This window comes from Sus scrofa, chromosome 2 (assembly GCF_054392235.1).
Source record: "Sus scrofa isolate SSC_HxYL_T2T_F1_AM1 chromosome 2, Sscrofa_HxYL_maternal_Yorkshire_Landrace_v2.0, whole genome shotgun sequence".
NCBI classification, from domain to species: Eukaryota; Metazoa; Chordata; class Mammalia; order Artiodactyla; family Suidae; genus Sus; species Sus scrofa.
The window spans coordinates 86283371-86305492 of NC_139384.1; the positions used below are offsets into that span (position 1 = coordinate 86283371).

The following is a 22122-nucleotide window of genomic DNA, read 5'->3' on the forward strand; positions in this document are numbered from 1 at the left end:
GTCGAGGAAACTCTGTTCATTTCTCCACATTTCTGGCCTTTCCCCATTTACATATGTGTTTTGACTTCACTAGATATAATTACATAAAATACTTGGCACTCTTTGCTTTTCACTTCCCAGCCAAAGCACCTTCTGTCTTAGCATATGTTCTGCATGGCCATGGTACTGTGACAAGTAGTGTGTGAGACAACTCAGGACCTAGCTAAGTGACCAACAGGGGCAGAAGGAGTAAGAAAAATATGAAAACTGATTACTGAAACAAAAAGTTGAAACAATACTTCCTTCCTTCCTTCCTTCCTTTCTTTCTTTCTTTCTTTCTAGGGCCACATCTGCAGCATATGGAAGTTCCCAGGCTAGGGGTGGAATTGGAGCTGCAGCTGCCAGCCTACATCACAGCCACAGCAACATCAAATCTGAGCCACATTCCCTACGTTTGACTGCAGTTTACAGCAATGCCAAATCCTTAACCCACTGAGCGAGGCCAGGGAGCGAACCCACATCCTCATGGATAGTAGCCAGGTTCTTAACCTGCTGAGCCACAGTAGGAACTCCATTTCAACAAAGAAATTACTGTGTTAATTCTCAGCAAAATCCCATTTAATTTACCAATCTTTTCCAAGACGGCAGAGCTCATTGAGCATTGTTCAATGACTATTTCTCCCCATTAAAAGATCCTTTCTCAACTCTTGACCTCAGTTCTTTCCTTCCATAATATGGACTTAGCCTACTTCTTCTCAAGGAGTACATCAGAGGAGCAAAGTCTGAATGGTAAAGCGATAAGCAGTACTTTGTAAAGCCATATGCAACCACTAACATCCAACAAGATGGCTGCTCTGATAGAAAGCTTTCCCACAATCAATTATTTTATAGGTTTTCTGGCTAGTGTGTGTTTTCTGGTGTGTGATAAGGGAAGAACTCTGGCTGAAGGCTTTCCCACATTCATTACAGCGATATGGTTTCTCCCCAGTGTGGGTCCTCTCATGCCGAACCAGGGAAGACCTCTGGCTGAAGGCCCTTCCACACTGGTGACACCCATAGGGGTTCTCACCAGTGTGCGTCCGCTCGTGTTGATTAAGAGAAGAACGGTCACTGAAGGCCTTTCTGCATTCATTACACTCATAGGGCTTCTCGCCTGTATGCGTCCTCTTGTGCAAGATCAGATAAGAACTCTGGCAGAAGGATTTCCCACAGTCTTTACACTCATAGGGCTTTTCCCCTGTGTGAATCCTCTGATGTTGGGTAAGAGATGAAATCCTGTTGAAGGCTTTCCCACACTCACTGCACGAATAGGGCTTCTCTCCAGTATGAGTTCTCAGATGTCGAGTGAGGGTTGAGCTGTGGGTAAAGGCTCGCCCACATTCTTGACACTCATATGGTCTCTCTCCTGTGTGAATCCTCTGATGTTCACTTAGGGAGTGCCTCCGGTTGAAGACTTTCCCACACTGATGACATTCATAGGCTTTCTCCATTGTATTAATTCTGCCGTGTATGGTAAGTGTCATCTCCTGATTAAATGATTTCCAACTTTCTGCACAGGCAGATTTCCCCCTTGTTTGAACTCTTCCATGTTGAAAAGGGTGATTATTTTGGCTGAGATCCCTTCCACTTTCATTCCCTTCACAGGGTCTCTGGTCTGCATATCCCATCTGATGACAGTTTAAGAATGGATCAGATGCCAAACTCTCAATAGCTAAGTCACAGTCATGGAAATGTCTCCCTATAGAACCTCTCTGTGATAAAACAGGGTCTGAGCCGAGATTACAGTTTTCCCCAAATTCATGCCAGGCAGTAGCCTTTTCTTGAGTAAATGCCTCTATCTGGAGGTACCCCATTTGTCTTAAAAGCCCCTGGGGCTCTTCATGCTTCTCCTCAAGTTGAGCATCTCCCCAGTCCTCTCTGGGGAGCTTTATAATATTCACAGTACCAGGTGGTTCTTCCCCAAAAACATCCTTCCTGTAAATTGACTCTTGGCTTTTCAGTCTAGTCTTCCAATCTGAAAGAAATTGAGGGTGAGGGAGACAAAGAGATTTCTACCTTAAGAACAATGGGACAAAAGTATTTCCAACATACACAAGGCATGTGTGGATTCATGTTCAAACATAAGCTTTGTTAAGCCATAAAAAAGAACAAAATAATACCATTTGTACCAACATGGATGCAACTACAGATTCTCATACTAAGTGAAGTAAGTTATAAAGAGAAAGTCAAATACCATATGATGTCACTTATATGTGGAATCTAAAATATGGCACAAATGAACTTGTCTACAGAATAGAAACAAACTCACAGACATAGAGAACAGAACTGTGGTTTCTAAGGGGGTTGGGGTTGGGGAGGGATGGAGTATGAGGTTGGGGTTAGCAGTTGCAAGATGCTATACATGGAGGGGATAAACAACTAGGTCCTATTGCATAGCACAGAGAACTATATCCAATGTCCTTTGATAAACCTAATGGAAAAGAATATTTAAAAAGAATGTATATAGGAGTTCCTATCATGGCTCAGGAGGTTAAGAATCCAACTAGTATCCATGAGGATGTGGGTTTGATCCCTGGCCTTGCTCTGTAGGTTAAGGATACCAAGTTGCTTAGGCTGTGGCACAGGCCAGCAGGTGCAGTTCTCATTTGACCTCTAGCCTGGGAATATCCCTATGCCACAAGTGTGACCCTAAAAAGGGGGAAAAAAGATAACATATTCTGCAATAATCTATACGGGAAAAGAATCTGAAAAAGAACGGATATAAGTATATGTGTGTATGCATATATAGCTGAATCACTTTGTAGCACACCTAAAACTAACACAACATTGTAAATCAACTATATACCAATATAAAATAGAAATTAAATTTAAGGGAGTTCCCATTGTGGCACAGGGGAAATGAATCTGACTAGTATCAGGAGGATCTGGGTTTGATCCCTGGCCTTGCTCAGTGGGTCGGGGATCCAGCGTTGCCATGAGCTGTGGTGTAGGTTGCAGACATGACTCGGATATGGCATAGGCAGCTGCAGCTCCAATTCGAACCCTAGCTGGGGAACTTCCATATGCTGGAAAAAGAAAGAATGTGTGTGTGTGTGTGTGTGTGTGTGTGTGTGTGTGTGCACGTGTGCATGTATAATTTTATAACTGAATCACTTTGCTGAAAAGCAGAAATTATAAATCACCTATACTTCAATTTTAAAAACTTTTAAATAAATGAAGTAATTCAATGACCAAAAAAAAAAAAAACAAAAAACAAAAAAATAAAAAAAACAGCCTTGGAGAGTTCCTGTCATGGCTCAGCGGAAACAAATCTGACTAGCATCCAATAGAACGCAGATTTGATCCCTGAGTGGGTTGGGGATTCAGTAATGCCGTGGGCTGTGGTGTAGGCTGCAGACACGGCTGGGATCTGGTGTTGCTGTGACTGTGGTGTAGGCCGGCAGCTATGGCTCTGATTCTGCCCCTGGCCTGAGAGCTTCCATATGCCAAGGTTGCGGCCCTAAAAAGACAACAACGACAACAAAAAAAAGCTTTGAATACAGGGGAAGGCAAGGTGAAGGGAAGATGGATCAGTATGCTGGGGAGGGAATTGTAAATGGAGAAGAAACTGCTCTAGAAAGGAGAAGGAAGAAGAATGACAGAGAGAAAGAATTACCCAGAAAGCAGAGAGGGAAGAGCTGTTATGGGGGACACAGGTAGAAGGGCTTCTAGAAAGAAAGGGGATGTTCTTTCCTCTGTGCTGAAACAGGGGCAGTGGATGCTAGTTCACCAAAGGAGAAGTTGCCAGAGGACAAAGCGAAGGTTATGCGGGAAAGTACAGCCAAGGAGCTCAGCCTCCTACCTAGAAAATTAGGACCTCTGTGGAGGGGTCTTTGACTGAAGTCCCCAGACGCTGCCCCATCCCAAAAGCTCATATCTGCCTGGTTCTTACCTGAACAGGAAGCTTGGAGGGTTTCTTTCCCCATGGTCCACATGGCTTCTCCTTGCTCCAAGTGGGAAGATACCACTGGTCGAAAGAGTGAATATGCTGTCCATGGAGAGAGACTGGTGACTTGGGAAGCTTGTGCTGAGGATATTGTGCCATCCTCAATGCCAATCTCAGGACTTGAGTTCCTCAAGGCTTCTGAAAGAAGAGTACACAGGAGGGGTGGCACACTGACCAAGCTAAAGGTTTTATTTTCCTGATTAAAAAATGTGGGTTTACCTTACACCAGTCAGAATGGCCATCATCAAATAATCTGAAAAAAGTGCTGGAGAGGGTGTGGAGAACAGGGAACCCTATTACACTCTTGGTGGGAATTTAAATTGGTGCAACCACTATGGAAAACAGTATGGAGATTCCTCAAAAAACTGAAAATAGAATTACCATTTGCCCCAGCAATCCCACTCCTGGGCATCTATCCAAAGAAAACCACGACTCGAAAAGACACATGTACCCCAAGCTTCACTGCCGCACAAAATATAAGAGCCAAAGTCATGGAAGCAACCTAAATCTCCATCAACAGAAGGGTACATAAAGAAGATGTGGTACATAAACACAATGGAATATTACTCAGCCATAAAAAGAAAAGAAATAACGGCATTTGCAGCAATATGGATGGACCCAGAAATTATCATACTAAGTGAAGTTAGTCAGACAGTGAGACACCAGTGTCATATGCTATCACTTATATGTGGAATCTAAAAAAGGGACACAATGAACTCCTTTGCAGAAGAGACTCACAGACTTTGAGAACCTTATGGTTTCCAAAGGAAACAGGTGGGGAGATGGGCTAGGGGTTTGGGGGTGGAAATGCTATAAAACTGGGTTGTGATGATAGCTGTACAACTATAAATGTAATAAAATTCACTGAGTTTTTAAAAATGTGGGTTTACATTTCCCCCAAGAAGAAAGACAAATGGCCAACAGACACATGAAGAGAAACACAACATCATTAGTCATTAAGGAGATGCAAATCAAAACCACAGTGAATACCACTTCATATATTAAAATGACTATGGTTTAAAAAAAATGGAAAAGGAGTTCCCAGTGTGACACAGTGAGTTAAGGATCTGGTGTTGCTGCAACTGTGACTTAGGCTGCAGCTGCAGCTTGGACTTGATTACTGACCCAAGAACTTCCATATGCCCTGGGTGCATATGGATGGAGAAAGAGAGAAAGAGAAAGGAAGGAAGGAAGGAAGGAAGGAAGGAAGAATTGTTAAAAGAAAAACCAGGAGTTCCCTTGTGGTGAAGCAGGTTAAGGATCCGCCATTGTCACTACTGTACTGTGGGGTCAATCTCTGTTCCAGGAATTTCTGCATGCTGCAAGAATGGACAAAACAAACAAACAAACATAAGATAAGTATCAGAGAGGATGTGGAGAAATTGGAACCCTTGTACTCTGCTAGTGGGGATGAAAAATGGGGCAGCTGCTGTGGAAAACAGTTTGGAGGTTCCTCAAAAAGCTAAACGTAGAATCACCATATAATCCAGCAATTCTGCTTCTGGTAGAGACACATACAAGCTGAAAGCAAGACTAGAAGAGATACCTGTAGAACGATATTCACAGCAGCCAAAAGGTGGAAACAACCCAAGTGTCCATCAATAGATGATGGATAAACGCAACATGGTCCATCCACACACTGGAAGGAGATTCTGACACCTACTCCAACATGGATGGACCTTGAGGATGTGATGCTCAGTGAGAGAAGCCAGACACAGAAGGACAAAGACTATCTGATTCCACTCCCAGGAGGTCCCTAGAGGAGTCAGATCCACAGAGACAGGAAATAGATGGAAGGGCCAGGAGCTGGGGGACAGGATGGGGAGTCAGTGTTTCATGGGGACGGTTTCAATTGGGGAAGATAAGAAAGTTCTGGAGATGGATGATGAGGATGGCTGCAAGGCAATGTGAATGTAATTAATGTCCCTGAATTGTATACTCAAAAATTATTCAAAGGAAAAATTTTATGCTACATATATTTTACCACAATTTTAGATGATTTTTTTCTTTTTATGGTTGCACCCATGGCAAATGGACGTTTCCCTTCTAGGGGTCAAATTGCGGCTGCAGCTGCGGGCCCAGGCCACAGCCACAGCAATGTGGGATCCCAGCTGCATCTGTGATCTACACCACAGCTTGCAGCAATGCTGGACCCTTAACCCACTGAGCTGGGCCAGGGATTGAACCTGCATCCTCATGGAGTCTACGTCAGGTTCTCAACCTGCTGAACCACAGCAGGAACTCCTTACCACAATTTAAAATTTTTATTTATTTATTTTTGTTTTTAGGGCCACACCTGCAGCATATGGAGATCTCCAGGCTAGGGGTCAAATAAGAGCTGTAGCTGCCAGCCTATGCCACAGCCATAGCATAGGATCCGAGCACAGGATCCGAGCCGAGTCTGAGACCTACACCACAGCTCAAGGCAATGCTGGATCTTTAACCCACTGAGCGAGGTCAGGGATCGAACCTGCATCTTTATGGATGCTAGTCAGATTAGTTTTCTGCTGAGCCACGATGGGAACTCCAACAATTTAAAAAAATTTTTAAAAACCCTGGCTCTTCACTTTGGCAGAGAGTATACACATGTCCTGACTCTGTTCCCAAGAGGAATCAGGGATGTTATCCTCCTAATCTAAGATGCATTTCAGCGGTTGCTCTGGCTGCTGTCCACTGAAGGAATCAGGCCATTCCTTGTGTTGGGAAAACCAGCAGACTAAGCCCCCCAAGGGCAGGAACCACACCCTACTCACTCACCAGTAACCCCCACTTCCCAGCATAGTTCTTACGCATAGTAGATGCTAAATAAACATGACCCGACCAACACGTGAAGGAACGGCTGATCTTACCCACGGAGGCCAGGTTCCCACATATTTCCAGCATCACACCTCTGTAGAGCCTCTTCTGAGCAGGGTCCAGTAGCTCCCACTCCTCCACGGTGAAATACACAGCCACATCCTCCAAGGTTACCACTTCCTAAAATACCATGTCGGTTCTGTTCAAGAAAGGAGCCCCCCCACACGCCCCCCACCCGGCCCACACCATGCCCAGAGGGAGTACAGCTGGACTGGAGCACCCAGAGGTCAGACTCCACAGGTGCACCTGGTGGCCACCTGTCATCGGCTTACAGCCTGAGGGACAGATGGATGCTGGGGCCTGATGGAAATGTTTTCCCCACTTCTTACTGAAATGGTGATTCTTTTTTTTTTTTTTTTTTTTTTGTAATGTGTTGATTTATATTTTTTATTTTTGGCTGCACCTGCAGCATGTGGAAGTTCCCGGTCCAGGGAAGGTATCCGTGCCACAGCAGAGACCCAAGCTGCTGCAGTGACAACACTGGATCCTTAATCCTGCTGCACTACAAAACTCCCTGAACTGGTGATTTTTTTTTTTTCTTTTTTCTTTTTTCACCGTCTCACAGTATATGGAGTTCCGGGCCAGGGATCAGAAGCCGAAGCAGCAACCTACGCCAAAGCTGCAGCAATGCAGGATATTTAACCCACTGTACCCAGCCAGGGTTTGAGCGAATCCCATTGAACCACAGCAGGAACTCCTAAACCAGTGATTCTGAAACCATGTACAAGAAACCCTAGGTCCTTGAGTTTTGAAGCAAAAACCTTTTCTTTTAGCCTCCCAAGCCTCCCTTCTGTCTCAAAAGGCTGACTTAAGAGTTAATGATTAGGAAATACTGTTACAGCTAAAAACTAGTTAAAAGTCTCCATTATGTTATGTACTGCCCTGGCCACTGACTTATTACTAATGGTTACCTATGGAGGGAGAAGAATGCAGACACCCTAATCCTTATCAACAGCCTGATTTTCAAGCTAAACCTGTAAGACCTCTTGCTCTCCCCTCTCAAGAGAAGATACAGTTTTGAGGTGTTAGCCTGCTTGTGTCCTCCTTTGCCCGGCAAAGTGATAAAGCTGTTCTTTCCACTTCATACAAAACTCTGTCTCCAAGACTTAATTGGTGCTGGTGGACAGAGGCTGGGTTTCGGCTATAATTCTAACTTCTGGAGCTGTGAGCATGCCCTGCCCATTTGAGAATCTCCCCTTTATTCTCTTATTCACAGCTGGGCTGTTCCAGGGTCATGCGATGGCAGGTATATTACTGACCTTTCCTGGACAACCTCGCAGCTTGTCCTGAGGGCCAAATAATTAGTTTTCATGGGTTGTGGCCTCTGCTGTGGATAGAGCCAGAGACCCCAGAAGCCACAGGGAGCAATCCATCTGACCATGAGGCCCTCATCCAAAACATGGGGTCCACAGAGACTAGTTCTTGGGTGCCAGAGAGCTGGACTTCCACGTTACAAGGCACAGAGGAGCAGGGAGTGGGGTTTGGTCCCCTGCCCCTGACTTACCTGTTCAGGAGGAGCAGAGTTAGAGAAAAAGGGGTAGACAGCTAGTGGGTGACGAATGTTTGGTGCCTAGAAGGTGGGGGCTGCAGACTGTCCTGAGAAGGAAAAGCTATCTGGAATTTGATAATGGGTTTTTTTTTTTTTTTTTTTCTTTTTAAGGCCACACCTGCTGCATATGCAAGTTCCCAGAGCTGCTGCTGCCTGGCCTAGGCCACAGCCACAGCAATGCTAGATCTGAGCCATGTCTGTGACCTGCACTGCAACTTGTCGAAACGCTGAATCCTTAACCCACTGGGCGAGGCCAAAGATTGAACCCGAATCCTCTTGGATACTAATCAGGTTCTTAACCCGCTGAGCCACAATGGGAATTTTTTTTTTTTTTTTTTTTTAGGTGGAATTTGACAATGAAAGATGCAATCCCAGAGAAGTGGATATGCTGGATCCCCTGGCAGGTTTGGGCCATTCTGACTGAAGTGAGATTTAAAAAAAAAAAGCAAGTGCTGGTGACACCTTTGGTCTTTTCCCTCTTCTGGGAGAACAGGGCCCAGACAGTTACAAGGAGGAATGTGGAAAGGACCAAACATACTCAACATCCCCCAGGCCCATTCCTCTTAGATGGCGGAAAAAAGCTTAAATGAGTGCCCAGAGCTACTGCAACATTTTAAATAGAGCAGAAAAAGCTGCCTTTTCTCCTGGAGGCTATAGCTGCCAGATTCCAGCCCATTTCTTCCCCAAGGCTTTAACCTTAACCCTGTAACTGCTAACTTGCTGCAAGGTTTTGAGTAAATTTGCAAGGAAATAAAAAGGGAAAAAAGTTAATGGCTTTGTATTTTATGGCTATTACATGGGATGTATAACAAAAAAAATCATTATGAAATATTATTGGCTTGTATTTATTAAGTGTATTAGTATATTTATATTACGATATAATCATTATAGTAGGAGTTCCCGTAGTGGCTCAGCAGAAACGAATCTGACTAGCATCCATGAGGACTCAGGTTCGATCCCTGGCCTTGTTCAGTGGGCTAAGGATCTGGCATTGCCCTGGGCTGTGGTGTAGGTTGCAGTCGCGGCTCAGATCTGGAGTTGCTGTGGCTGTGGTGTAGGCCAGTGGGTACAGCTCTGATTCAGTTCCTAGCCTGGGAACCTCCATATGCCATGGGTGTGGCCCTAAAAAGACCAAAAAAAAAAAATCATCATTATAGTATTATGGTAAATTTTTATGATATAATAAATTATAGAAATATATTGTTATTATTTCATAATGGAGAAATCATAACAATTGGGGAAAATGGGGAAAAAAGCCTTGGTGGGGCACTTCTCTGCTTTTCGCAAAGCTCCAGACTGAAACCTGGCGCACATGGGCTGTTTCAGCCACAGTGACCTAAGAGCAGGTACAGGTTCAGCTACCAGGACTTGGAATCAGGGACCAGAGCAGAATCAAGACACCTGGGCAAGGGATCTAAACAATGAGAATGTCACAGACACTGCCTGGACCATCTGGGTGCTTACAAAGCTCCACAAGAAAGGGCTTGTTCTCCAAAGGGAAATGAAACTGAACTATGGATTGGCCCTGTTTTTCCAATGTGGAGAATAATGATGCTCAGTGAGAGAAGCCAGACATGGAAGGACAAACACTGTCTGACTCCACTCCCAGGAGGTCCCTAGAGGAGTCGGACCCACAGAGACAGGAAGGAGATGGTGGGGTCAGGGGCTGCGGGAGGGGAGGGGGAGTCAGTGTTTCATAGGGACAGAGTTTCAGTTTGGGAGGATAAGAAAGTTCTGGAGATAATGATGGGGATGTGCTTAATGCCACGGTGTTGTGCACTTAAAAATGGTGGGGATGGCAAATTTTATGTGTATTTCACCACAATTTTTAAATTGTGGCCAAAAAAAAAAAAAAAAAAAGGATGTTGCCTTGGGGCAGCCCCTCCCTGCTCTACAGAGGAAGTTTTGGGATCTTCATGTTCTCCAGAGGTGCTGGGGGATAGCAGGAAGAACAGCTCCCCTGCAGGGACCTTGTGCACATCTTATTCCCAGGAGGAGCCCAGTGCCTAGACCCAGACACCCATGGGGAGTCCTCCCTCATTTCTCACACAGCAGGTGTGCTCCCTCCGGAGCACTGGGTGTGTTCAGGGGAGGTAGAAGTTCCCACTCACCTGCTGCCAGGGAAGCAGGCAGCCAGCAGCCATCCTCTCCTCTGGGCAGGCAGATTCCTGGGCAGGCAGGGCTGCAGGAGGAGAAAGGCGGGGTGAGGACCAGACCCAGCCTTGTCCCCAGGTCCCAGAACCCCCATAGCACTTGAGGTGACCCCACACACAGAGGACAGTCATGGAAATCAGGCAGGCCAGGGGTCTTAATGGCTCCATTTTCTAGATGAAGATACTGAAAGTCTTAGTAGCAAACAAGTTTTTGTTTGTTTTGTCTTCTTAGGGCCACACCCACAGCATATGGAGGTTCCCAGGCTAGGGGTTGAATCAGAGCTGTAGCTGCCAGCCTACACCACAGCCACAGCAACGCCAGATCCAAGCTGAGTCTGCAACCTACACCAGCAACACCGGATCCTTAACCCACTGAGCGAGGCGAGGGATCGAACCTGTGTCCTCATGGATGCTACTCAAATTCATTTCCGCTGAGCCACAATGGGAACTCCAATAGCACACAAGTTTTACTGTGAAGCACTTGGTATTAGCGTCTGGCAGGGGTGAGGTGGGGGGGCAGGCTGTAATGACCATGCACTTAAAATAAATGGGCTTAAAATAACAGAATTAACTTTCTCCTAGTTCTGGAAGCCAGAAATCCAAGACTGTGGGGTGGCAGGGCCATCCTAAGGCTCCAGGGGAGGGTCCTTCCTGCCTCTTCCAGTTTCTGCGGCCCCATCACTCCAGTCTCTGCCTCCCCTTCACATAGCCATCATCTCTCTGTTTCTCTCTTTTTTTAATTTTTTTTTTTTAGGGCCAAACTCGTGGCACATGGAAGTTCCCAGGCTACGGGTCAAATCGGAGCTGTAGCTGCCAGCCTACACCACAGCCACAGCAACGCCAGATGGGAGCCTCATCTGCAGCCTATGCAGCAATGCCGAATCCTTAACCCACTGAGTGAGGCCAGGGAACAAACCCACATCCTCATGGATACTAGTCGAGTTTCCTAACCCGCTCAGCCACAACGGGAACTTCTCTGTCTCTCTCTCTCTTTTTTTTTGGCTACTCCCGAAGTGTACAGAAGTTCCCAGGCCAGGGGTTGAACCCGAGCCATGGCAATGACAATGCTGGATCCCTAACGGACTGAGCCACCACGGACCTCCCTCTCCCTTCTTCTTATATGGACACGCCCCCCCCAACGCCTGACACAACTCCAGTATGACCTCATCTTAACTGATTACAACTACAAAGGCTCTATTTCCAAATAAGGTCACATTCAGAGTTTCCAGGTGGACATGAATTTTTGGGGGGAGGACACAGCTCAACCCAGAACGACCTCCCAGGCCCACATCCCTGGAAGGCTCAGTTCAGACCCCTGAGGTGTCCCCGCCCCTGCATCAATCAGATTCACCTCCCCCTTCCCATGGCTGGCTCCCTCTCCCACCCTCCTCTCTTCTCCTCGAGACCTTTCTGCTTCACACTATAGTAGGAAGGACCTAGACAGGCCCGTCCCACCTTAGGAGAAACAGGAGCATGCGGTCCTGAATGCCTGCGGGGAATTCTGAAGTCCCCCCAGACCCAGGGGACTCCCTTCCTTCCAGGAAGGAGCTCAGGCTGGATCTGGGCTGTGCTGATTCCGCAACTCGGGACTCCTGTCCATGACCAAATGTTGTTCAGCCCCTCTGAGCCCTCATCCCAACTTGGCCTTGACCTTTGGGCTCCTGAGAACTTTGTTCATCTCTGCATAACCCAATTTGCTAAAACCCTGCTCAGTCACTTCAGCGAAAACCTCGCCTTCTGGTTCCATAGTTATAGAGCTGCGACCAAGGCGAAGGCTGGGGAATGGTACCTGGGACTCGGCCCTGAGTTTGCAACTTCTTATGAGTCTATAATCAATCAAAATTTAAAGTTCAAAAAAAAAATAGTAGCCTCCTCCCAAAAAAGAGTTTCACGGGAAAGGGGATTAGGGGGAAAAATGACTAAAAAGGGGGTGATAATTTAAAAAAAAAAACAAACGGCTGAGAACACTACCCAAAGGGAAGCTGTGGGAACTATGTAGGAAGTCTCTATGCCATCCCAGCAACTCTTCTATAAATGTAAAATGATTGGAGTTCCCATCGTGGCGCAGCAGAAACAAATCCGACTAGGAACCACAAGGTTGTTGGTTCGATCCCTGGCCTTGCTCAGTGGGTTAAGCATCTGGCATTGCCGTGAGCTATGGTATAGGGTGCAGGTGTGGCTCGGATCCTGCGTTGCTGTGGCTCTGGTGTAGGTCGGTGGCTGCAGCTCCGATTCGACCCCCAGCCTGGGAACCTCTATATGCCGTGGGTGCGGCCCTGAAAAGACAAAAAGACAAAAAAAGAAAAAGAAAAAGTAAAATGATTTTAAAATAAAAATCTCAGTTAAAGAGGAGACAAGGCTCCAAAGACACTATACAGATGGGCAATAAGCACATGAAAAGAGGCTCAACATCACTAACCGTCAGAGTTAGTGGGCAAATCAAAACCACAGGGAGATAGCACCTCACCTTCAGAATGGCTAGAACCAAAAAGACAGACAAGGAGTTTCCTGGTGGTGCAGTGAGTCAAGGATCCAGCATTGTCACTGCTGTGGCTCAGGTTACTGCTGAGGCTCAGGTTTAATCCCTGGCCCAGGAACTTCCATATGCCAAGATCACAGCCACAAAAAAAAAAAAAAAAAAAAAAAGACAATAATGAGTGTTGCCAAGGATGGGAAGAAAATGGAACCCCCATGCAATGCAAGTGGGAATGGAAAATGTTGCAGCCACTGTAAAAAAGTCTGGCAGTTCATCTAGAGTTCCTGTTGGGGCTCATCGGGTTAAGAACCTGACATAGTGTCTGTGAGGATGCAGGTTCAATCCCTGGCCTCACTCAGTGGGTTAAGGGTCTGGCATTGCCCCCAGCTGCAGCTCTAATTTGACCCCTAGCCGGGGAACTTCAATATGTCATGTGTAGCCCTAAAAAAAAGTCTGGGGAGTTCCCTTTGTGGGTCACTAGTTAACAAACCCGACTAGGAGCCAGAAGGATTTGGGTTCCGATCCCTGGCTTTGCCTAGCCGGTTAAGGATCCAGCGTTGCCATGAGCTGTAGTGTAGGTCGCAGACGCAGCTCGGATCCCGAGTTGCTGTGACTGTGGCGTAGGTCAGCAGCTGTAGCTCCAACTCAGCCTGGGAGCTTCCATATGCTGCAGGTGGGGCCCTAAAAAGAAAAAAAAAAAAAAAAGTCTGGCAGTTCCTCAAATGGTTACAGTTTCCATAAGACTCAGTTCTACTCCTAGTATCTACCTAAAAAAATTGGGGGGAAAAAAAGACACATCCACAAAAAAACCTACACACCCATGTTCACAGCAGCATAACCCACAACGGTGAAAAGGTAGAAACAACCCAAAAGGCCATCAAGTAAAGAATGGATAAACACCACATACAACATCAATATAGTGGGAAATTATTTGACCACGAAAAGGAGACAAGCACCTACACTCGCTACCACATGGATGGACCTTGAGACCACGATGCTCAGTGAGAGAAGCAGACACAGAAGGACACACGGTGTGGGATTCCATGGATGGGAAACGTCCAGAACAAGCACATCTGCAGGGAGAGAGTGGGTTCCTGGTTGTCAGGAACTGGGGTGGGGGAGTGACTGTAATGGGGACAGGACTTCTTTCTGGGGTGATGGAATGTTCCAGAGTTAGAGAGACATAATGGTTGCACAACTCTGTGAATATACTATAATAAACCATTACATTTCATACTTTGAAAGAATGAATTGTACAGTATGTGAATTATATCTCATAATGCTGTCACAAAAGGAATAATAAAATCAAAACAATATTATGCTCATCTATAGATATAATACACATATATACACACATATGTATAAATATATAGCAAAAGCCAGCAAGGATAGACACCAAGTGCTATCACCTGGAATTATGAAAATACAAAGGAAAACATGAACTGCAGTCAGCTTCTCTTACAGAGTATGAAATAAAATTGAGATAAAACAGTACAAAAAGAGTTCCTGTCATGGCTCAGTGGTTAACAAACCTGACTAGTATCCACGAGGACTCAGGTTCAATCCCTGGCCTTGCTCAGTGGGTTAAGGATCCGGTGTTGCTGTGGGCTGTGGTGTAGGTCGCAGACACAGCTTGGATCCAGCGTTGCTGTGGCTCTGGTGTAGGCCAGCAGCTATAGATCGGATTCGACACCTAGCCTGGGAATCTCCACATTCTGAGGGTTCGTCCCTAAAAAGACAAAAGACAAAAACAAACAAAAAAGTACAAAAGTTTAAATATCTAAAAATGATAGCTTTTACCAAGTTCCAGAGGGGAGGGAATCTGATGCAAATTCTTTCCCTGAGAGCTGGCTCTGACTCCCTGTGGTTGGAGCTGTGGGTGCAGACTGCTGAGCCCCGCCATGCCCCACAGTTGAGGGTGCAGATGCCTCTTCAAGACACAGAATACTTTACTTCAAGGAGCACTTCTGGTGATGACTGCCGTGGGCTGATTCATGTCACCCAAACAAGATATGCTCAAGTCCTGACCCCCCAGCAGCTGTGAATGGCACCTAATTTGCCAACAGGATCTTTGCAGATGTAATTAGTTAAGATGAGGTCATACTGGAGTAGAGAGCATCCTTCATCCCCAATATTACTGGTGTCCTTAAAAGAGACACAGACAAATAGGGAGAGGCCATGTGACAACAGAGGCAGATACTGGGATGATGCAATTGCAAGCCAAGGGACACCAAGGGCTGAAAGCTACCACCAGAGGCCTGAGGAGGCAGGAAGGATCCTCCCCTGGAGCCCTCAGAGGGTGCAGGGCACTCTTGACACCTTGATGTCTCTGCTCTCCCGACTTGACTTTACAGTTCAGGGCAATGGGTCCAGGAGCTCTTTCCAGACCAATCATCTCCCACCCCTGGATGGTCATGTGATTCCCTCCCTTATGGTTGGTGTCAGTGACCCCGTCAGGTTCTCATTCACCCAGGCCTGTGGCACCTGGCTCAGAGTCTTCCCTTTCAGTGTTGAGACCACTGAAACTCATTCTTCCTCCATCAGGGAAGGCCCAATGTGGGCTTCCCGGCAGCGAAAAATGAAAGCAACCCCAGGGGGAAGGGACAGGTCCTTGAGCTTGTCGTTGGGACATTGGCAGAATGGTCAGCTGCCTCCTCACTCCTGAGCAGATGCGTGTGGGAGTCAGTGGATATCTTATCACTAGAATCACAATGCTGAGGTGTAAGCCCTGGTCTCTTCCCGTTGGCACCGCCAACACTAGGGCTGGATCATTCTCAGGGGCCGTCCTGGGCGTTGTGGGGTGTGGAGCAGCTTCTCTGGCCCCACCCAAAGCCAGGAGCATCCCCAGTGTGATGTGCCCAGACGCGGTCCCCGTGTCCCCAGTGGTGGGAGGCAGAACCATCTCAGGTGAGACCCGCCCTGGTTTGTCCAAGCGCCCATATGAGTCTACACTCAGAATTCTGGGCATTTGGTTTCCCTTTGACTTTCGATCTCTGGGAGCTCCATTCACTTCATAACTGAGTTTGCCCCACGGACCTTTCATCCAGGGGCATTTTCATAGGGTAGGACTTAGACTTTGCATTGACGGGTGCTGGGCGGCCCTGGGCAAGCTGCCCGACCTCTCTAACTCTCCTTTGCCCTCTGAAGAGTGACAGGTGCAGCAAACGCCAAGGGGAACACCCGGGGCCACCCCTCCCTCCCGGGACCCTGCTCCAGACCCCGCCGCCCTATCTACCCGCGCTGCCCCACGGGCCAGGCTCAGGGTTGGCAAGCATCACGGCTGCGCGGCCTGGACCAGAGGTGCTCGAGTGCTGCGACCCCAGGTGCGGTCGCAGGTGACACAGAACCCAGCACCCCGGTTCCGCCGTGCGGAGGCGCTAACTGCAGATAGTCTAGCTGACCCCTCACCACTCCGCCCACCCGCGCCCCCCTTCGTCGCACCCTGTTAACTCACGCCTCGGCCGCCGCCCCCGGACGCACGCCCAGGACGGACTCGGCAGTGCACATGCGCACCGCCGAGGCCGTGAACTGCAAGTCCCATAAGGCTCTGGGTTCCCGGTTCCTCTGAGGGCCGCGAGTTTTGTCTCCGCGCCCTCTATGGGAGGGCAGTGTCTCCGCAGGACTGAGATGCCTCCAGCAGCCCAGCACGTCCTCCAGCCCCAGGCGCATCCGCACGCTTCCTAAGCAGATGAGGCGCATGCGCAGCTCGATGTCTGAGCTATTTGACATTGAAACAATAACTATTAATCTAACACAGTAACAAATGTGTAAGGCATTGTATACTTTTATTAGTAATATTAATGTTATTTACGTTAATGTTCTATTAATAAGACTACTTATTAATATATTATAGGTCAGTAGTTTTTTTGTTGTTGTTGTTGTTGTTTTTAGCCCTCCAGCAGCATATGCAATTCCCCCAGATCAGATCCAAGCAGCAGTTGCTACCTAAGCCACAGGTGCAGCAACGCTGGATCCTGGGTCCAACTGATCTGTAGCTGCCCGCCTACACCACGGGCAGCACCAGGTCCGTGCCACGTCTGCAACCTACACCACAGCTCAGGGCAACGGAGGATCCTTAACCCACTGAGCAAGGCCAGGGATTGACCCGAGTTCTCATGGATACTAGTTGGGTTCCTTTCCTCTGGGACACAATGGGAACTCCTGTTACTTTTTTTACTCACCAAGAACCCAGGTCGGCAAAAAGCACAAGGTCTACTGGAATTAATATAATGTACCATCTTTCTACCTGTCTACAGAAGTTCAATTAACAATCGAGAAGAAGGGAATTTTATTCCAGCCAAACTGAGCCTTTCAACCTGGACGATAGATACTCACCTCTGAGAACTGCGCCGACTATTAAAAGTCTAAGGCACATACACGTATGTTTTCAAGACAAAGGATCACACGTCAAAATGACATACTGACGTTGTACATAAAGCTCACCAAAGATAACAGCATGGTTTAGGAAAGCACATACAAAGCACCAAGCAGTAAGTCACAATGACCCTTTGCAGAGTTCAGAAAAAAAGGTTCTTTTAAGAAGGTACATTGCAGAGTTCCCATCGTGGCTCAGTGGTTAACGAATCTGACTAGGAACCATGAGGTTGCAGGTTTGATCCCTGCCCTTACTCAGTGGGTTAACGATCCAGCGTTGCTGTGAGCTGTGGTGTAGGTTTGCAGATGCGGCTCGGATCCCATGTTGCTGTGGCTCTGGCGTAGGCAGGTGGCTACAGCTCTGATTGGACCCCTAGCCTGGGAACCTCCACATGCCTCGGGAGCAGCCCAAGAAATGGCAAAAAGCCAAAAAAAAAAAAAAAAGAAAACATCTTCTGCCTAAGAAATGTATTATTTTGGTAATGACTGTATCAGTTGTCTTTTCATCCTCTGCCTTTCATTCAGCAGATAAACAGGGGTTCCTTGTAGCTTTTATCAAGCCTCGGCCCCTGATTTCATCTAACCCTTTCTAGAGGCATCATTCTGGGTCAGTTCCTTTAGGTAACTGATAAAATATTCAGTCGTGCTTGATTGTAGTTTGTGGCTACCAGTAAAAGAATGCCCTACTCAAACTCCTCTTTGAAGGAGGAAATTTGTCATCTCCCTTAGTAGAAAAGAGAGAGCTGTGGTCCTGGGGTTAAGCAAGTGCTTATCACATCATCAGTGAAACAGGTTCACTCTATCTTCCATCTAGTGACTTGGTGAGGTTACCAGTGGGGATCCCGCCAAGAAGGAAGACCTCTTCCACTCTGGGTTGGAGACATGGGCTTTACTGGCACAGTCACGTGATAACACAGAGGAAGCAGGACCCAGGGAGTGACCAAACAGCTTTCTTTCCACGCCCTGGCTAGGTCCAGTGTCCACAGACAGCCTTCAAACTTGAGGCGTCTCACCTTTCATCTTTTGGTCCAGTAACACACTGTCCATTACAGAAAGTGCTAGTGCATCTTGAAATGTGACTATTCCCCACACTGAACTTTGCTGTGAAATATGACACTGGTTTCTAAGGCCTTTAGGAAAGAAAAATAGTATAAAATATTTCATTAATAGTTTTTTTTTCCCTTTTTTTCTTTTTAGGGTGGACCTAAAAATTCCCAGGCTAGGGGTTGAGTCAGAGCTGCAGCTGCCAACCTACACCACAGCCACAGCAATGCTGGATCTGAGCCACATCTGCAACCTACACCACAGCTCAGAGCAACGCCATATCCTTAACCCAGAGTGAGTCCAGGGATTAAACCCACATCCTCACAGATACTAGCCAAGTTCTTAATCTGGTGAGCCACAATGGGAACTCCTCATTAATAGCTTTTTATAGTGATAACACTTTGAAACGATGCTTGTGTTTAATTCAATACAACAGTTACTCTCAACTGCTTCCATCCACTTGGTCACTAGACTTAAAGTGACACACAGCTCATACTGTATTTCTCTGGCACTGGTCCAGGAGATCAAGACATCTGTCCTACGTCTTAGAATAGCTTCCATCCAGGTACCTACTGGATGAGTCTTGAAGGGCAACCTGCAGTGACGCTTTGCCACCTGCTGGGCACACCCAGTACTGCAGTCTGCTTCGTTGCTCCATTGATTCTGCACATACCGAATGACTCCTACTGGCTGACAACAGGCTTGCTGCAGAGGGATGCTGCAATGAACCCAGACGTGGGGTGGGAGGGTCAAAGAAAACAGATGCACAAGTAAATATGTCATAGGCTCAGATGTGATGCATGTGAGAAGGTAAAGAAAATAAAGTGTAATTGTACCCAGCAATATCCTGGAAGAACTTTTGGAGGATTTGACATTTGAGTAGGGGCATGAAGGAGGGAGGGAGAGTTCCCTTGTAGCTTAGCAGGTTAAAGATCCGGTGTTGTTACTACTGAGACTCTGTTATAGCTGTGGTACAGCTTCCATCCCTGACCCAGGAATCCTCGCATGCCATGGATGCCGAGAAAAAAAAGATGAGGGGTGGGGGGGAAAGAGATGAGAGCCACAAACACACATATACAAAGGAAAGCAAGTGCAAAAGCCCTGGGGTTTTTCCAAATCCTCTCCCCTTTACTTTCCTGCTGGGGCCAGAGAGCAGCAACATTTGACGGGGTAGAAACTAAAACTGAGAAGGATGGCAGCCCAGGCTACTCATCCCTGCCCTCCCTCCCGTCCTGGTCTTGAGCTAATCTGCTTCCCCTGCAACCAGGCTTCCCTCCTCCTGTCTCATGGAAACTGCCCTCACGGCAGCCACTGGAGACATCCCTGTCATTGACACCCTCACGTACACCCCTCAGCTGAGAGGCACATGCTATCAAATTCCACCAACAGAGTTAGCAGATGCCTAGTGGATGATGCTGCTGGAAAAACAACTGTTTTCCTGATTGGAAAAGAAAAGAAAGACAGGGAGTTCCCATGGTGGCTCTGTGGTAAACAAACCCAACTAGTACTCGGGTTTGATCCCTGGCCTGATCAGTGGGTTAAGGACCCAGCGTCGTGTGGTGTAGGTGCCAGATGCGGCTTGGATCCTGCATTGATGTGGCATGGGCCGGCAGCTACAGCTGATTCCACCCCTAGCCTGGGAACTTCCATATGCCACAGGTGCAGCCCTAGAAAAAGACAAAAAAAAAAAAAAAAAGAAAGAAAGAAAGGACAAACCTGGAACATGCATTCTGCCTCTGTCCTTCCTCCTCTCTGGATTTCGGCTGCAACATCTGAATGTGCAAAACAAACGCTGCCAAGAACTGGGGCCCTGGCAGCCCTGGCCCTGAGTCGGCTGAGATTTGCTATTTGAGGGGAAAATGCTTTCAGTTCTTTGGGGCTTATATTCAGGTGTGGAATTGCTAGGTCAGATGGGAATTCCATGTTTCACTTTGGGAAGAGCCTATCAGTGAGTTTTTTGCCTGTTCTTGAACTTCAGAGACAAGTTAAGCTTATAGCTCATCCCCTTTTGTTCTGGCTTCATTCACTGAACGTCTGTGAGAGTCCTCCCCGCAGGCAGCCCAGCTCTGCATATGGTGTGTCCTGTCCTTGCTGTGGAGTCTTCTATTGTACAAATGGAACAGCATCTTTGGTGGATGTGCCTGAAGCTTCATGAGGTACAAGTCGTTCCACTGGTAAAAGTACTAATTTTAGACCTTCTGATGGATGTATTGTTGTGGTTTTAATCTGCAATTCTCTAGGGTGTCCCCCACCCCACCAGCTGTGCCAAGAGCTGAGAATACACAGCCTCCAAGACACCTGGGGCCCGGTTGACTCCCCCACCCCGCCAGCTGTGCCAGAGCCGAGAATACACAGCCCTCCAGGACATCTGGGGCCCAACCCTGCTCAGATGGGGGTGAGGCAGGGATAAGGGGAGCGGTTGTGCTGGTTCTCATCTGGGAAGGGCCCGGCCATTCTCCCCTTCCCTCAGCCTGGGGACACAGGGCAGGACCTGCCCAAAACTTTTACAAAGTTTTCCTTTCTTGTTCAAGTAGGAGGGGCGGGGGGGGAGGTGGTGAGGAGAGCGAGAGCCCCAATTGGCAGGGATCCTGTCAGAACCTGGAAGGGGATGGCAGAACATCTAAGATGTGGCACCTGCCCACACTCAACCCCGGTGACAGCTGCACCGCTGCCCCTTCCCACCTAAGGACCTGAGCCTGGGTCCCTGTGCGGCTGGACAAACAGCAGTTTTGGTGAGGCACTTACTGTGTCCAGGACGCTCTGCCCACTCTGGTAACCACACCCGTGCCCACTGCCACTGCCACCTTCCCAGGGCTCTGAGCACAAGTTTCCTGGGGGCCCCTACTTCCAAGTCCTCCAGTGACTAGAGAAGCTGAAACAGGCTGCCAGGAAGCCTGGGTGCCAAATATCTGAGTTCAGCGCGAACCCTGGGGCTCCTGGGAGGGCAGGAGCTAGGCACAGTGAGCAGACAGGCCTCTGGCCCACCTTCCGTCTGGGCTCTGGGACCGGGGAGAGGAGGTTACAGAGGCCTCCCCTCCCAGTCCTGACCTGCCTACGTGGGGGTCCATGGCCTGACTCTCACAACAGCCCAGCACACGGCTCGGGTGCCAACGCTACACCTGGGCTGTACACGGGGGCCAGGAGGCAGCCACCTGGGGGCTCAGTGCAGGGGGAAGGTAAGCAACCCAGCCCCCACCCCACTCAGCACACAGCCTCTATCCCTCAGGAGGTACCCTGATGGAAGGCTGGGTATGGTCCTTTTCAAAACCAAGATAATTCAAATGTGACTCTCAGCACAGCCCTCCTGGCCCCAGGGCACCCACCGCCCACCAGCTCTGGGCCAGAGACCAGCCATGAACATGTGTCCCCCTGCCCTATAGAGAAGGCACAGAAGTGGGCAGAAGATACAGGCCAGGCTACAGCCAAGTAGCCTGGGGCAGGTGAAACAGAGGAGGGTGGGGAAGGCAGAGCTGACCTGTGCCCCCAAGGAGGAGAAGGTCACCCCCTCATTCCACTGCCCACCCCCCCACTCCACTGCCTAGTCCTAGGGCAAAGGACCAGAGGCAAGAAGAGGTCAAAGGCCACGGAAGGAAACACAGGACCATCCAGACCAGAGGGAGGGGGGACATCCACCCTCCTGCTCCCCTGAAGGACACTTTCTGAACTCCCACTGCAACCAAACATCACTCATGCCTTTCTGAATTAC

General features: G+C 48.0%; 1 protein-coding gene across 8 annotated transcripts; it reads right to left on the minus strand.

Moving 5' to 3' along the window:
- Positions 1–579: 579 nt before the first annotated feature.
- ZNF554 (zinc finger protein 554) lies at positions 580–20331 on the minus strand. Of its 8 annotated transcripts, none has more exons than XM_085013325.1 (7): positions 16453–16512; positions 14531–14727; positions 13959–14071; positions 10481–10551; positions 6814–6940; positions 3911–4102; positions 580–1993 (listed from the first exon to the last, which is right to left on the minus strand). In XM_085013325.1, exons 3-7 carry the CDS (start codon positions 14041–14043, stop codon positions 810–812), a joined length of 1659 nt encoding a protein of 552 aa, XP_084869451.1. In that variant the 5' UTR covers positions 14044–14071; positions 14531–14727; positions 16453–16512; the 3' UTR covers positions 580–809. The 8 variants fall into 8 exon arrangements, with proteins under 8 accessions (XP_084869451.1, XP_084869452.1, XP_084869454.1 ...); XM_085013326.1 differs by having other exon boundaries at positions 16440–16512; XM_085013328.1 differs by lacking the exon at positions 13959–14071.
- Between the last annotated feature and the right edge of the window lie 1791 nt (positions 20332–22122).